This window comes from Lepisosteus platostomus, chromosome 1 (genome assembly GCF_059453375.1).
Source record: "Lepisosteus platostomus isolate fLepPlt1 chromosome 1, fLepPlt1.hap1, whole genome shotgun sequence".
NCBI lineage: Eukaryota > Metazoa > Chordata > Actinopteri > Semionotiformes > Lepisosteidae > Lepisosteus > Lepisosteus platostomus.
Window position 1 is genome coordinate 68,994,534 of NC_142611.1, and position 16,534 is coordinate 69,011,067.

Genomic DNA, 16,534 nt, shown 5'->3' on the forward strand with positions numbered 1-16,534 from the left:
CGCTTCAGGGGGGACCGTTCATTCCCTCTGCGGCATTTTCGATCGGGGGGGAAAGTCGGGAATCCTGGGAATTAAGAGCTGCAGCCGCTTGACCGTGAGCCACTGTGAACGGCACCAACGGCCCCGATCAGTGCCCTCCAAGCTAGGGCCTGCAGAGCCACGGCCAGCAAGATCTGCAGGCGCTTGCAGCCTCTTCACCAGTGAAGCCCCCAGGTCGACAGGGAGGGGGGGGGGGGCGGGGCGCCCTGACCTGGTCCCGGAACATGAGGGAGATGACCTCCAGGACGTGCAGGCTCCACTGCTGCTCGCTCTGCGCGCTGGCCAGGAACTTCAGCAGGTCGTCCATGCCGCTCATGTGCAAGGCCCACAGCAGCCGGTCGTGGACGCTGGCGTCGTCGTCCACGTTCTGGGAGGCGGGGGGGGGAGAGAGAGCGGAGACGCGGGGACGAGCCCGTCAGCGTGGCCCTGCAGCGCACACAGCCGAGCCCGACTCGGGCCCGAGCGCTGCCAGACACCCCCAGACACAGCGCATCTCCGTCCCCAGGAACACTTCTGTCCCCAAACTGTACTTAAAACTGTATTAGCTGTAGTATTTATTAATCACCGTACTATTTTTGCACTGTTCCCTGAATTACTTTTGCACTGTTTTTGTCCTGTTGTATTCTTTCTCTGTTTGCGTATTTGCAGTTTTGATTACACTGTTATGTTATTACTGTTCTTCTGTTCTATTTCTATACTGCACCCGAGTGACTCATGAGAAACACTTTTCCCTATATTATGCACCTGTTTAAGTTTAATGACAAATAAAGCTGAATTAACCAAACACAAGGGGACGCGCTCTCCAGCCGTTACGAATCTGCACCAGACTGCACGCTGTGGAAGGGGATGTGTCCGAGAAACCGCAACAGGTTCCTTTCCACGCCAGCGCTGCCGGTATCCCCAAGAGCGTCAGCCAGGCAGACGTGGATGTGAGCGGGGTGACGCGTCTGACAGCGGACAGGATCCCACGGGCCCGAGCAAAGCCGTTCACCGGGGACGGCTGGGAGAGCTCCGGCACGGCCCCCCCCGCCCTCACCTTCTCCTCGCAGGGGTCCGCGGGGACGTGCAGCACGTTCCTCACCAGCAGCAGGATCCTCTCGATCAGCAGGTTGTCCTCCTCCTGCCGCTGCTCCCAGTCCTGCCGGCGGGGGACAGCCGCGTGAGAGACAGGCCAACGCCAACGCCCGGCCTCGAGGACCCCCGAGCCCCCCCCCGGACCGGAGTTCGGGACGCCAACAAGGAGGATTGGTTATGCCTGCGCCCCCCCCGTGACCGATTTCGGTCTGTTCCCTCTCGAGGAAAGGGCGCCTGGCTCCCCACCTCTGGGCTCTGCAGAGACAGAGCGGAGCTCATCTGCTCCGACCAGGGCCACAGAGAGACCTCAGCGATCCTCTCTTTTCCTCCTCTTCCCCCAGGCTATCAGCCAGCGGAAACCAAGCCTATCCAGTTAGGATCCTCAAGGCCTCACAGCAGCGCTCCCGGGAAATAAAACTCCCAGCAGGCCCTGACCCGTTTCGGCTACGCTGAGCTTCCAGGACCTTGGATATTAACGCCAAGACGCTGGATACCCTGTGCCATCTACTCCGTTTTGAGGAAACCCACCTGGACATCCAGGTGAAGATGCTATCCGCCCTTATGTCTCTGCAAGTACTATCCATACAACGGTCAAAAACCCAGGGAGATTATGACGAAACGTGGAAAGGGTTTGAAGTTATCAAACAGCATTTAAATCCATCATCTCCCTTCCCCCACGCTGGCCCTGCTCCCCTCCTCGGCGCCCCCTGCGGGTGGAGTCTGCTCACCAGCTGCAGCAGGTTGTACAGCTTCTCGCTCAGCACGCCGAACACCTTCTCACTGGCGAAGGCCTGGACCAGAAACAGAAAGCAGAGCAGAATGAGCAGGGACGGCCCCAAACAGCGCGCCGGGTCGGGCCCGAGCAGCGCCGAGGGACGCCCCCCCTCTGAATCGCAAGGCCCTGCAGGCCCTCGGCCCCCGGCTCAACCTGCCAGCTGGGACAGCCCCTCTCCGGACTTCCTCCCGAGGAGGGGCAGGACTAAAACTTGAAGAGAGACCACGAGTGAGAGAGGGCTAGACTCCTCAGCCCTGCCTGCAGGCGGGCTGGTGGTGTCTTGATCCCAGGATCACTTGCAGGTGTTTGCTCGGGGTTACTGGGGGGGATCTGCCTCAACGCGGTGTCTGTGAAACATGCTCCGCGTACCCATCAGCCTTCTTTGTCAGCGAGTTCTGCCCCTTCCCCGTCTGCACTGAACATCCGTCTTAAATCCCTGCCTCCGGAGATTTCCCCGCAGGAAGGAAACATCTCTGGAGAAGCAAGACTCACCTCTTTGTAGGCCTGCAGGTAGGACACCACCTGCAGGAAGTGATGCCGGAAGGAAGGGTCATCTGGGACCTTCCCGAAGCACAGCAGGGCAGGCTGGGTAAGATTGACCATCAACCTGTAAGAGAGGGCGAGATCCACGTCCTGTCTGTGACATTACATCTCTTCTTGCACTGAGCACTCTCCAAACCTTACAAAATGAGCAGGCAGAACCTCCTTCACTGCACACCCTAAGTGCCAGAGCAGGAGGAGAAGAGAGCAGTCACACAAGATCAGTACTGTCCTGGAGCACAAGTGAACTCAACAGAAGATCAGGGTAAAAAGAGCTCAATACTTAAAACTTTTAAATTACAATTTATTCTCCACACAACTGATCGGTTAATACTGTCACCATTACATCTACAACTATTACCAATACCCCAGTTACTGACGCCACAGTCCGCCCCCTCTCCTCCTCTCAGCGACGCCACAGTCCGCCCCCTCTCTCCCTCTCCTCCTCTCAGCGACGCCACAGTCCGCCCCCTCTCTCCCTCTCCTCCTCTCAGCGACGCCACAGTCCGCCCCCTCTCCTCCTCTCAGCGACGCCACAGTCCGCCCCCTCTCTCCCTCTCCTCCTCTCAGCGACGCCACAGTCCGCCCCCTCTCTCCCTCTCCTCCTCTCAGCGACGCCACAGTCCGCCCCCTCTCCTCCTCTCAGCGACGCCACAGTCCGCCCCCTCTCCTCCTCTCAGCGACGCCACAGTCCGCCCCCTCTCCTCCTCTCAGCGACGCCACAGTCCGCCCCCTCTCTCCCTCTCCTCCTCTCAGCGACGCCACAGTCCGCCCCCTCTCTCCCTCTCCTCCTCTCAGCGACGCCACAGTCCGCCCCCTCTCTCCCTCTCCTCCTCTCAGCGACGCCACAGTCCGCCCCCTCTCTCCCTCTCCTCCTCTCAGCGACGCCACAGTCCGCCCCCTCTCTCCCTCTCCTCCTCTCAGCGACGCCACAGTCCGCCCCCTCTCTCCCTCTCCTCCTCTCAGCGACGCCACAGTCCGCCCCCTCTCTCCCTCTCCTCCTCTCAGCGACGCCACAGTCCGCCCCCTCTCTCCCTCTCCTCCTCTCAGCGACGCCACAGTCCGCCCCCTCTCTCCCTCTCCTCCTCTCAGCGACGCCACAGTCCGCCCCCTCTCTCCCTCTCCTCCTCTCAGCGACGCCACAGTCCGCCCCCTCTCTCCCTCTCCTCCTCTCAGCGACGCCACAGTCCGCCCCCTCTCTCCCTCTCCTCCTCTCAGCGACGCCACAGTCCGCCCCCTCTCTCCCTCTCCTCCTCTCAGCGACGCCACAGTCCGCCCCCTCTCTCCCTCTCCTCCTCTCAGCGACGCCACAGTCCGCCCCCTCTCTCCCTCTCCTCCTCTCAGCGACGCCACAGTCCGCCCCCTCTCTCCCTCTCCTCCTCTCAGCGATGCCACAGTCCGCCCCCTCTCTCCCTCTCCTCCTCTCAGCGACGCCACAGTCCGCCCCCTCTCCTCCTCTCAGCGACGCCACAGTCCGCCCCCTCTCTCCCTCTCCTCCTCTCAGCGACGCCACAGTCCGCCCCCTCTCTCCCTCTCCTCCTCTCAGCGATGCCACAGTCCGCCCCCTCTCTCCCTCTCCTCCTCTCAGCGACGCCACAGTCCGCCCCCTCTCTCCCTCTCCTCCTCTCAGCGGCGCCACAGTCCGCCCCCTCTCTCCCTCTGCTCCCGTCCCCAGCACCACGGCCCCCCAGGCCCCGCTGCCCCTGTACCTGATACAGGCGTCCAACAGCTGCTTGTCCTGGTGGTGCTGGACCATGATGGGCAGCAGGTCGTTCTGCAGGATCTGCGCTGCGCCCAGCTGCTGGCGGATGTCGCGGGTGTCGTCCTCATGGCGCAGGTAGCGGATCAGGTCCTTCACGCTCTCTGTGTGGGCACAGCGGGCATCAGTGACACACTCGGGGGCAAACCAAACCCCTGGTCTCAAGAGCCGACCCAGAGCCCTGAACCTTGATGTGCTGGCGCTGGACTTTCATTTCAAGGGTCTCCAGCCCTTACATAGGCTCCTCTCTCCACCGCAGCCCAAGCCCATCCCACCTCAACTTAACCCCTCCCACCCCACCGTAACCACACCCCACCCCAGCTCAGCCCCACTGACTCCACCGCAGCCCAAGCCCATCCCACCTCAACTTAACCCCTCCCACCCCACTGTAACTCCACCCCACCCCAGCTCAGCCCCACTGACTCCACCACAGCCCAATCCCACCCCACCATAACGAGCTCATCTCACCCCAGCCCCACTCCACCATAGCCCAATGCCACCCCACCCCACTCCTCTAGCCCACTCTCGCTGAGCCCACCCTGCTCACTCACCTAGACAGTCGGGCTCGCGGTGATACGTGTCTCCTTCCAGGTACCCGAGGGCACTGCAGGTCGCTAGAAGCTCACAGTTCATCATGTACAAGTCCATATATCCCAGACCCGGCGGAGAACAGAGCGAGCGCCGCGACCTGGGGACACAGGAGCAGTGTGTGAGACTCCCCAGGCGCTGCCCAAGCCTCTAATGTTTCCACACTTACGGTCACCTGTACACCAGTCCCACTTTAAAACCAGCACTTGTTTATTAACTCATCTTAACAAAGTAGCTGCAGCTGTACCACATGGGGAGAAAGAGGGCCCGTGCACCCCCCCCCTCCTCCGACACACCCACCCGTCCCGGCCAATCACCGCGCGACACGCCCACCCGTTCCCGGCCAATCACCGCGCGACACGCCCACCCGTTCCCGGCAAATCACCGCGCGACACGCCCACCCGTTCCCGGCCAATCACCGCGCGACACGCCCACCCGTTCCCGGCCAATCACCGCGCGACACCCAGAGCTCTGCTGTATGAAAAACAGACGCAATGGATTTTATAGGGTTAACAAAGTTTGCATTTAGTGCCTAAACTTGCTTGCGAACAGTGTCCCCCCCCTCCTCGAGATCTCAAGCTCCTTAATTAGCTGGGCCCACCAAACACAGTCCAGCAGAGAGAGTGAGGACAGGCATGGAGCCACACGGACAACAGATGGGACACTGCGCCTGGGTGCCTGAGCAGACCCCGAGCTGGCTCGACCGCAGGGAGCCAGGCCGGCGGCGAGCCTGTGGAAGAGGGGAGCGCAGCAGGGCCTCTGCTCCTTCACCACCGCCGAGCCGAGGTCGAGGGAAACCTGAGGGAGAGGGAGACGCCTAGAGGCTCAGCCATCCACCTGAAAGGGCCTTTCCAACCTCGCCAATCGAGCCCCCGGTGAGCTGGGACTTTCATTTTCATGAAAGTTCGCCCACCAGCACCTCTGGGATTTTGCGGCGGTGAAGATGTGGGGAGCGGCTGATTGTTGTGGGGGGTCACGTGCTTGATCTCCCTGTCGAAGCTTGAGGGGCACAGCCTCCTTCTTCAACCGCACCCCCACAGTCCAGAGGCCGACGCCACAAGACCCAGGGGGCCCGGGACCCCCAGAGATCTATCTGCTCCCCGTGGGAGAATCTGGGGTCGCGCCCTATGGGCCGCCCCAGCACGGAGGGGCCCGCACATCGGAACAGCGCAGGGCGCTATATACCGGAGACTCCCCGACTGTCTGAAACCCGCGAGGAGTAGCTCGAGCGGAAGCAGAGGATCACGCGAGAGACGCCAACTCACAGGTCCTCGGGACAAAACGGAACATGAAGCTGACAGGTCTGGCAAAGAGCATCACAGCCATGCGATCCCACTGCACGGCCCTCCCCCCCCACACAACGCACCTCTCCAGGGGCCCCCCCACTCCCTCGACGTTCCCGGGCGCCCCGAATCCCCGGCTCCGTCCCCCTCAGGACCCCGGGAACAAAGAGCGCAGGAGACTTGCGCAGGGGGGACACACAGCTTTTATACACCCAGGTTATGCAACTGCGATACTTACCCACAGTGCCCTGCGACTCTAACCTACTTTCTGCAGAGAGAGGGAGCTTAACCCCGCGTGCGCCAGGGGCGAGGCCGCCCGCTGCAGGCTGGGGCGCCGAGGGGCTCCGGGACGGAGAGCCTTACTTGCTGGAGTGCTCGGGAGAAACGAGAGCGTCACAGCCTGTGCCTTCGCGTCAGTGAGCTGCTGGGTCTTTGTCTGGGACTGATACTGGTACTGGTACTGGTACTGTTCACCTCCACACAACGGGCTCTGCCACGGGCCAGCATGACCACCACAGAGTCGGAGTCCGGCCCGGTCCGCCTGTCCATCTGGGCCAGAGCCATTAACGCTCCAAGACAACAACGACCCCAGGTGTAACCTGGGAAAAACAGCAGCAGCCCGGGGCTTGCAAAGACTCGTCACAGAGGGTCTACAAAACCCATGATGCCCCTAGAGAGACCATGCAAACTCCACACAGAGGGGTTCCCAGGCTGGTACCCCGGAACTGTGAGGCCACATACTCGTGTATAGCGCCTTTCGTGCTGTGACTTCCCAGTTCCCTGCGGGAAACTCGAGCAGGATCAAAGCAAACAAGGCTTTTACAAGACGCCACGTTCAGTAAGGAAGAGTTTGAAAAACAGGAAATCGCGTTTTAGCAGAAGCCGGGGTACAAGCAGTCAGGCCGCCGCCTCTGACCGGGGGGCAGGCACGCGTGGACGGAGGACCCAGCCGGTCTGGTCGGCACATCTTTCTGGGTCACCTGGAGATCTGCTAGAAAAGCTGCCTCGGCCCACTGAACCTGATCCGTGTCAAACCAATGTATAGGCGTTTGAAACGGGGATCTGCAGGGGGTAGCCTTTAGTGCAGTCTTATAACGAAACGTTGCTATCGATAAAAGGATCTGCGTGCCCGGTTGAACCACTGTCGGTTTTATCGAGCCCTCTTGAAGCCGCGAGTACAGGCGACTCCAGAGCCCGAGGGACTCTCACGCCCGGCGCGTCTGTCCGCCGACAGGAAAGCGCCCCGCCCGCCCTTTAACTGCGCACAGCTGGCGGGGCAACGTGAGCGCGCTGGTCCTGCCGCCCAGGCCACGTGAGCCCCGCCCCCCCTCCCCGCTCTCGCCATTCAAAAAAAACCATCCGTCTCCCCAAGGTACAGGACCTTCATTCACGTGTTCAAGGCGAATGCAAACCCACCACGACCGGACAAGCAGCCAGCCACCTGCCTGAAGTCCAGCGTGTCCTGTAACCGCAACAGACTCCCCAGCATGTGAAGCGCGCTTTCAGCTTCCTCTCATGTCACACATACGAAACACCTCGAGTACAAGCGACTGCAACTGCAACGGATTTCGTACAAGGCGGCGAGCAATGAAATTTCCTAAAAATACACAGGTGTCAACATCAGAAACGACAACAACCGCCGCTTTCTCCTTTCTTGTGCAACACAGCTGATGAAGGAATAGTCTAACACGAGAGTTGAAAATAACAGGATTGTGAAAGCACTTTTAAAGACCGTATCCACGTCTGAAAGAAGACAACACGGACTACGCGCGGCGCTGATGTGCGGATTCAGCCTCGTAGGAAACAGCAGAAATCACCGGATAAACTTGCACTGCCGGCAGAACAAAACAAGAGACCAACTTTCTGCTTCCACGCAACTCACACGCAGTCGCTAACGCAGCAAAAAAAAAAACAAAAGCCGAAAGACTTTTAAACTTACCAGATCGAGGCGATGCGTAATGTCTAACTGAGACGAAACCGCTGCCAAACACTTCCACAGATTCGGAAACTGCCCGGCTACAGCCAGGCGCGACTTTCCTCCATCTTCCCCCCTCAGAGGAACCGACGCGTCTCGCGCCCAAACCTCGCGCTGAGCGCGCGCCCGGCTGTCAGTCACGGGCCCTCCGTCTTAAAAGGGCAACGCCACCGAGCGGTGGACCCCACCTGACGGACCTGAGCGCCGAATACTGTGAAACTCAGCCTGGTTTTATCCTTAACTATTACTCACGCATTTAGGACATTTGTACTGCTCCAGTCAACCCCCCCACACACACACACTTTTCCAAGGAGGTGTGCGTGTTCAAATGAATCTCTAGGACGAGCAAAAATGAAATGAACCCAGAGGTGAAGAAAGGCGGATTCACACTGTGTCCACAAGCGCAACAATCAAAGCATTTAGGCGAGCGAGCGATGTGACGTCACAGCAGGTGCGCAGCACTACAATTATAACAACAGTTATAATTCCTTACACTTATAAAGCACGTTTCTGGACACTCCACTCAAGTGCTTCACAGGTAATGGGGATCCCCTCCACCACCTGGGTGCTGTGACGGCAGCCATAGTGCACCAGTACCTCCCCACACACCAGCTCTCAGTGGGGAGGAGAGCAGAGTGAGGAAGCCAGTTCAGACACGGGGATTATTAAGAATCTTAATAACTGATAGTTAATAACTTAATAACTGACTGATAAGGGCCAATGGGAGCCTGCTGGCCCCACTAACACCTCTTCCAGCAGCAGACCAGGCTCACACCTGCTGAGCTCCAGTGGGGCTGCCACTTGTGAGTTGCAGGGTGATATGGCTGCTGGCATAGTATGCACCCCACACACCAGCTCTCAGTGGGGAGCAGAACAGAGTGATGAAGCCAGTTCCTAGATGGTTATTAGGAGGCCATGACTGATAAAGGCCAGGGGGAAATTTGGCCAGGACAGCAGGGTTACACCTCTACTCTTCTCGAGAAACACCCTGGGATTTTTAATGACCACAGAGAATCAGGACCTCGTTTTTATGCAGCATCACCCCCCCGTTACTATACAGGGGCATTAGCACCCACACAGACTGCAGGGTGAGCGCCCCCTGCTGGCCCCACTAACACCTCTTCCAGCAGCGACCTTAGTTTTCCCAGGAGGTCTCCCATCCTCTCATCTGGTACTGGCCCGGCTCACACCTGCTGAGCTGCAGTGGGTTGTTGTGAGTTGCAGGGTGTCTCGGTGGCGTCACGGTCGCTGAGAACCTCATTTCGCCGTGCGGGTGACGTTGTGTATCGATGTCTCCGCGCAGCCTTCGCGTTACATTAAAACTACTGCAGCTACTCACCCGTTTACCCAAAAAACCAATTTGCTTGTTTGCAATTAGGTTCACATTGGATTTGAATCCAATGTACCATTATAAATCCAGTGTCGTGAGTGAGCTTTCACCCATCAACCCGAACAACACCCATCAGGGCGCTAATTCTGCGCTACGTCCACATGCAGCTGTGCGCCGTGTTTATCAGGTATAATAGAGACATCATGATCATTCTTGATTTATCTTTTAAATAACTTATTTTGGAATGTAGATCTCTGTCTCTCCTATATGCAACTCATTCCATTGACTGTACAAAAACATATCCAGTTAATGTGTGGAAAAGAAATATATTACAATATTACAGAGATGTCGCTCTGGTATGGTACATTCTAGCGATACGCTGTCATTGTTTTAGTCAGCTAAACGAAATAACTTCTTCACTCAGTTATCTACGGTACAACACAAGTCCTCACGACCAGGGCTGAATTAATTGTTATGTCGGTCTCGTACTGAAGAAACCACTCACCTGGGTTCTTTCACCAGGGCCTTCTCCTGTTACGCCCCCAAGCTCTGGAACTCTCTGCCCAAGGATATCAGAGTCACCTTCTCTAAACTCCTTCAAATCCAGACTCAAAACCCTCTTCTTCAGAAAAGCCTTCCATTCTTCACCCCTCTGCTCTTCTTTAGTACCACCATCCACGCTCTCCTCTGTATCTTGTAATTGTGTCTTATCCTGTGTATTCTTCTTATTTATTGTTGTTGTCATCCTGTAAAGCGCTTTGAGAAGCCACCTTTAAAGGCGCTAGATAAAATGAAGTTTATTATTATGATATTGCCTGTAGGGGTTGCGACACCTGAGGGCTTGAGCGAAGCGCACATGTCCCTCTCGCACTGCGAGGGGTTGGTGCTCTCGCTAATGGAGCGAGTGGCACGTTACACCGACCCGCACTTCGGAAGCACAAATAAATCAAAACCGATTCGGACACAATCACTGCGTTCCCAGAACAAAGTTTTGATTACGAATAGGTCACTAAAAGCAGCAAAAACTAGGAAAACAACCTACCTGTTGCTGGGATTTACTGTGCTGTTGCGACTCTCCTTAGGGTCTGAGATAAAACTAACTCAAGTGTGTATTTTTAAAACGATGTCTAACCAGGGGGTACCTTTACCGTGTTATTTTCACAACAGGACCTGCACACTACTTGGACTGTGTACAACTCCGGTACACGAGGGGGGTGCTGCATTTTTTACAAGCCATCTTTCTACTTCCCGTAAAAGGGTATTTCTCGGCGTCTTGCGCGCATTGTCTTTCGTCTAACTTTCAAAACTTTTAAAATGTGCTCAGTTTTTACAAGTGGCCAGAGAAATGAGGTCTTCAAAACCTACCCTTAAAACCATTTCCCCCCATTTCTCTTTGCCAAGATTGGTTCTGTCCGCAGTCACATTCACGGTCTGCGTGACACCCGCCCACCACGCTCGCTCTGCCCTCACACACTTAAAGGGGAGGCGAAGCCGTGCCCGCGGAGGGGGGGTTTGCTCAGATACCTGCCCAGGAAGGATAAAGGGAACCAAGTCGCACCAGAATATGGCCCAACAGCCGAAACACCGTGTTTCTCATTTCTACTTTTCCCCCCGTTGAATTAACCCGTACTGTTTGCTTTACAGCTGACGCAGATCCTCACTCCACCCTCGCTTTACAGAACTACAGTCCCTTACAGTGGTACCATTGTGAAAATTGTCGTTTTTACAGACAGTATTATTTTCACCTGTTAGACACTGCCCTACTCTTTTTTTTTCCGAACTGCAACCTGGGACTACCCGCACGAAAGACAAAATGATGTCTGTTACTTCTGGGCAAAGCTGAAACAGGCCAGTCAGTTATATAGCTACAGATGACGACAAAATTGGGTCGGACCCTTCAGAGACTATAATAAGACCCTGTGAAGGTCTACCCATCTCCGCGGACTTCCTGACATAAGGAGGAAACATCGGCTTCCCTTCAACTTGCAGGATAAGGGACTTCTTTCAAAGGGGTGTGTCTGAGATCAAATAAGTATATAGACCTCCTGCTCCGTCGAGAATCTGTGACAGTTCTAAGCGGTGTATAAATAGCAGCCGGGCTAATTGAGCCGGGTAACAGGAAACACTCTTAAAGAGCGGTACCCTTTGTTATATATAACCGTTTTCTAAATCAGTTTAGCAGCTAATAGTATTAAACGATTGAGCTGTGGGTGTATATAAAACCTATATCAGGGAAGAGATAACACCTTCACAACAGGGCGATAACACCACTATTATTTTTTTCTCCAAGATATGCAAAACATAAGCAGAGAGAGGAAATCTTTTAACCTTCAATCTGATGTGAGTTTCAGTGTCCTCTGTGACACTAAACCTACAGTTTACCTCTTCCCTGGCACTCACAAGTGTGACCAGGCAGTATGTTCCACACCCCTACAACCATCTGTGTACAGGAGCACTTGTGCTAAGTGTCCTAATTTCTTGTATTAGGAATTTGTCTTTTCTCAGGCCCCAGGTTTCTCTCCATGAGACACACAGACAGGGAGAAAAGCTTGGGGTCAGAGCACAGGGTCAGCCATTTATACGGCACCTCTGGAGCAGTTGGGGTTAAGGGCCTTGCTCAGGGGCCCAACGGAGTAGGATTCCTCTGCCGGCTGTGGAAGACAAACCGACAACCTTCCAGCCACAGGCGCAGATCCTGAGCCACAGAGCCACCACATCACCGCCACCACTCTGCCCCTCCTGTGTTGAGGTCTCAATAAGGCGGGAGGGTGATGGTCGTGGCGGGGTGGTTTCATTTGACAACTCATAATCCTCGTGGCGGGGGGGGGTGGTTTCATTTGACAACTCATAATCCTAGTTGCCAATAACTGCACAGTCGTAAGCATCGCTGCCTTGCAGACCTGGGGCCCTGAGTGCTGTCTGTGTGGAGTCTGCATGTTCTCCCTGTCTTTGCATGGGTTTCCTCCCACAGTCCAAAGACATGCTGGCAGGTTAACTGGCTCCTGGGGAAACTGGCCATGATGTGAGTGTGTGGATGACTGTGTGTGCCCTGTGATGGACTGGCGTCCCATCCAGGGTGTTTCCTGTGGCTTCCTGGGACAGACTCCGGCTCCCCCGCCACCTGGAATGGGATGGAGTGGTGAGAGAACGGATGGATGAACATCAGCTGCCGGGTCAGTCTGAAACCAGTGCAGCTCTGTGCCTCAGTGGAAGCCTGGGCGGTTTTGCTCAAGATGGTTCATTCCCAACGCTGGTAAACCTGAAGGTAATGTCGTGTGAGTGGATTAGAGCCTTGTCACCGAACCAGACTGACCCCAGCCAGCAGCACAGCCCAGGACCGAGGCCACAGCTGTGGGCCAGCGCCGACCGGCCTCCCGAGACGCAGTGGGACTGGGGCAGGCCCGCCGGCCCACTGCGCTGGAGCACAGGCTGTCGAGAGAAGGGAAACTGGCTGTCGTTTCTGGGCAAGGCGTGGTTTCAGACGGAAAGACGTACCAGCCTTTCCAAGCAAACAGACGTAAAACAAACGTCTAAGCCACCTGGAAGCCTGTGAAGGTCAGAGCTATTCAGCACCTGTAGTGAATCCTGCAAACTGAGCCTGCTTGTGTAATACTTGTGCAATAGTATTAATGGAACAAGGTTTATGAATACTGGAAGAGGTGTCTGTATTTGGGAATGGATTCTTTTTTGAAACCCCATGTATGAGAGCAAGTAATACACGATTGAAAGATATGCATTTTTAAGTTCCCTCCCCATGAAAGACGAACTTGGAAGCCAAGACGACAGCCTGTCTTCGTTAAAAAGTAAATTTCTAGAAAACCCCCACTTGGTAGCGGTTTACTATTCGCCAGCGGTATGCTGGGCCTGCCCGCTAACAGGATGATCATCATCACTGCACTGATTCGGGAATTCTCCATTTACACGTTAAATCCCGTTTCTATCCCTGTCCATCATTTTACCGGTTCAACAGCACCTCCCTCTGGACCAAAAGGGAAAGTTCAGCGGCTGTTGAAAATACAGTAAAACCAATTGTAACACATGTACGTCCGTTTAATTATTATGAATTAGGATGCAAAATCCATGAGTTTCCGGTTTCAGCGTTTTATTGAAGCTTTAAAAACAGCTAACAATTTAGTACAATCTGTAAGTTTTTTATCGCTCAGTATTGTCATAAGGGCTCGGTCCGTCTTCTTCAGGACACAATTAGTCACCTATTTAATGAGGTTGTACACTGTGCTCTCATTGCAAAGCCGTCGGAGGGGCCAGAGCATTATTTAAGTTTAAGCGTGAATCAGACGAGAGCTGTAGCGATCCAGTCAGTTGTCTGCATTTACAAAGCCCTGCGGGGACAACACGCCACAGTAGGAGCGCAGTTCGTGATCAGGGGCGGTGTGAGCGCTGTGTTTGCCCATCAGTCACGGTGGCCGAGAGGTTAAGGCGTTGGACTCGAAATCCAATGGGGTCTCCCCGCACAGGTTCGAATCCTGTCCGTGACGGCCGGGGTTGTTTTACTCCTGCCGGTGTGTGCAGCTAAGGGGGTGAACAGTCACTACTGTGCCTAATAATCGACAGAGTTCATCGGGACATCACCTCCCCCGCGTGTTATTTTCTCCCTGCGTGACATTGCTGAAAGCGGCTCGCTGACACCACATCACAAGGCAAGACGGTCTTTCGCCGGACACCCCACGTGTCTCCTTTGTCCTTATTTTTCAGCCGAGCTAGAGAGTGATTAGAAATACCGCGTCTCCTACTGCCGATTACACGCTTCCGAAGTGTACTGTACGCGCGCACACAGCACCGCCCGGGGGTCGGCAGGAGCGCGTTTCCCCAACCCTCGCGCAGAAACCCAGCCCGCTGATTGGCGGTTTCAACGCCCGGTTCGCTTTGAGTGGATCCCCGGATGTTGGTCTGCGTCTACACAGTGTCAGACTCACTATAAAGAGCGTTTCTCGAGAAGAGTAGGGGTGTAACCCTGGCGTCCTGGCCAAATTTCCCCCTGGCCTTTATCAGTCATGGCCTCCTAATAACCATCTAGGAACTGGCTTCATCACTCTGTTCTGCTCCCCACTGAGAGCTGGTGTGTGGGGTGCATACTACGCCAGCAGCCATATCACCCTGCAACTCACAAGTGGCAGCCCCACTGGAGCTCAGCAGGTGTGAGCCTGGTCAGTACCTGGATGGAGACCTTCTGAGAAAAACTAAGGTTGCTGCTGGAAGAGGTGTTAGTGGGGCCAGCAGGGGGCGCTCACCCTGTGGTCTGTGTGGGTCCTAATGCCCCAGTATAGTGACGGGGACACTATACTGTAAACAGGCGCCGTCCTTCGGATGAGATGTAAAACTGAGGCCCTGACTCTCTGTGGTCATTAAAAATCCCAGGATTCTTCTCGAAAAGAGTAACCCTGGTGCCCTGGCCAAATTTCCCATTGGCCCTTACTGATCGTGGCCTCTTTATAATCCCCATCTCTGAACTGGCTTCATCACTCTGCTCTCCTCCCCACTGAGAGCTGGTGTGTGGGGAGGTACTGGAGCACTATGGCTGCTGTCACATCATCCAGGTGGGGCTGCACACTGGGGGTGGTGGAGGAGATCCCCATTACCTGTAAAGCACTTTGAGTGGAGTGTCTAGAAACGTGCTCCACCACTGGAAGTAGTGTAAGGAATTATTATTATTATTATAGGCTGCTTGCTACTATCAAACACTAGAGGGAGCCAGATTATTCCACCCAGCCATTTTCTCGCTGCTTCTTTCAATTCAGTGTGGCGGTGGAGCCAGATGCAATCCCGGTAAGCAGGAGGCACAAGGCAGGGTACTGGAGCCCGGGCAGACACACACTCACACCAGGGCCATGGAGGGAACATACAAACTCCACACAGATGGTAGCTGAGGTCTGGACAGTGATAACTACTTGGCCACCGTGCTTGCCGGAGTCCGATCCAGCCACTCTGTCCTTCCTAACGAGATTGTTTCGAATGAAAACGCTGTAATTCTGGGGGGGTTACAGTGTCCGTGTGGAAACAGGAGCCTGCAGGACAGGCGGCGATGATCGCAGGCAAACACCTTCTGACATCCTGCTGTCTCTTCTCCCATAACAATGTGCAAACTGGCCTGCAGCTCTGATTCTGTCAGAGGCCAGAACCTACTGTATGTGTGGCCCTGGTCAGCCCTGAGAAGCAAGACTCAGGGAAACTCAGGAAGGTGACAAGCCAGCAGGTTTGAGGTTCATTTTGAGATTCTAATCCATCATTTCAGTAAGTGAGTGAGCTACCATTCCTCACGTGACTTTGTATTGAGTCACTGATTACTGGTGGACTCAGGAGAGCAGGCCTACTAGCCTCAGTGGCCTGGTTAGGTTTCACTACAGGATTGTTCATTTAACCCAAGTTATTTGTTTCTGTCTTGTCGGTGAACTGTGAATGTACACACACAGGCGCACACACGCGGAGCAGCAGGTGGCCTGTAACAATATCTCAGTCTCCTCTGCAGTCGCCGGCTGTTGGTCTGCTTATATCTGCTTTCCTGTCTCATGACTAATGTCTCCATACTTTTCTGCCTGTCTGCCTGTCTTCCCCTGGGCTGCCAGAACACTGGATGAAAGGTGATATGATGTCTGAGGAATCCAGGCAATATTTGCACAAGACTGGGTGACTCAAAATATTCAGGAGAATATGGTAGCAGCAGTGTTGAAATGCACATTTCAGCTCTCATTCACCTGTCGAGTAGCTGTGTAGCATCCAGCCCACAACGTGTCCCCCTGGTGATCTGTCATAAAACGAACATTTACCACACTCTCAGTTAAAACACAGAATCTTATTTCTTTATTCTGATTCTCTATTTTGGAGGTGGTGGAGTAGTTTCTTTCTCTATAAACCTCTCTATCTTGACCAATTGGCCCAATACTCTTCTTATTGATCCTGGTATTGTTAATAAAGTAGTCATGGCTGCAGATTTGACCCAATCGGCAGGATAAGCAAACCCTGTAGAATAACATTCAAAGCTGGACCACCATCTGGGAGAGTGGCTTTAATGTAGATAACTCTTCAGAATGAACAGTGAAACACAAACTGGGGGACACAAGCTGAAACAATGTCAAATAGCTTTTAAGATCAAGGATGGGAGGCTCTTCTTTACACAAAGGGTGGTGGGAGTGTGGAACAAACTGCCCAGCCATGT

At 54.9% G+C, this 16,534-nt stretch overlaps 1 protein-coding gene and 1 non-coding gene across 6 annotated transcripts in view; one reads left to right on the forward strand and one right to left on the reverse strand.

Annotated features, from left to right (window-relative positions):
* Positions 1-10,532, reverse strand: part of timeless (timeless circadian clock) — a 30,456-nt gene extending 19,924 nt beyond the window's left edge. The window contains exons 1-8 of one of the 5 annotated variants that reach the window (XM_088635176.1): positions 10,406-10,532; positions 9,869-9,922; positions 4,739-4,875; positions 4,138-4,291; positions 2,381-2,495; positions 1,842-1,904; positions 1,076-1,177; positions 251-406 (exon numbers count right to left, since the gene is read on the reverse strand). In XM_088635176.1, the coding sequence (XP_088491302.1) occupies positions 251-406; positions 1,076-1,177; positions 1,842-1,904; positions 2,381-2,495; positions 4,138-4,291; positions 4,739-4,835 (687 nt within the window). In that variant the 5' untranslated portion in view covers positions 4,836-4,875; positions 9,869-9,922; positions 10,406-10,532. Of the gene's footprint in view, positions 1-250; positions 407-1,075; positions 1,178-1,841; positions 1,905-2,380; positions 2,496-4,137; positions 4,292-4,738; positions 4,876-6,141; positions 6,283-7,997; positions 8,226-9,868; positions 10,145-10,405 lie in introns of those variants that run through there. The other 4 variants (XM_088635159.1, XM_088635150.1, XM_088635140.1 and 1 more) reach the window with 4 other exon arrangements.
* A 3,245-nt stretch (positions 10,533-13,777) lies between these two features.
* Positions 13,778-13,859, forward strand: trnas-cga (transfer RNA serine (anticodon CGA)). The gene has a single exon. It is a non-coding gene; the product is annotated as a tRNA-Ser (tRNA).
* The last annotated feature ends 2,675 nt before the right edge of the window (positions 13,860-16,534 follow it).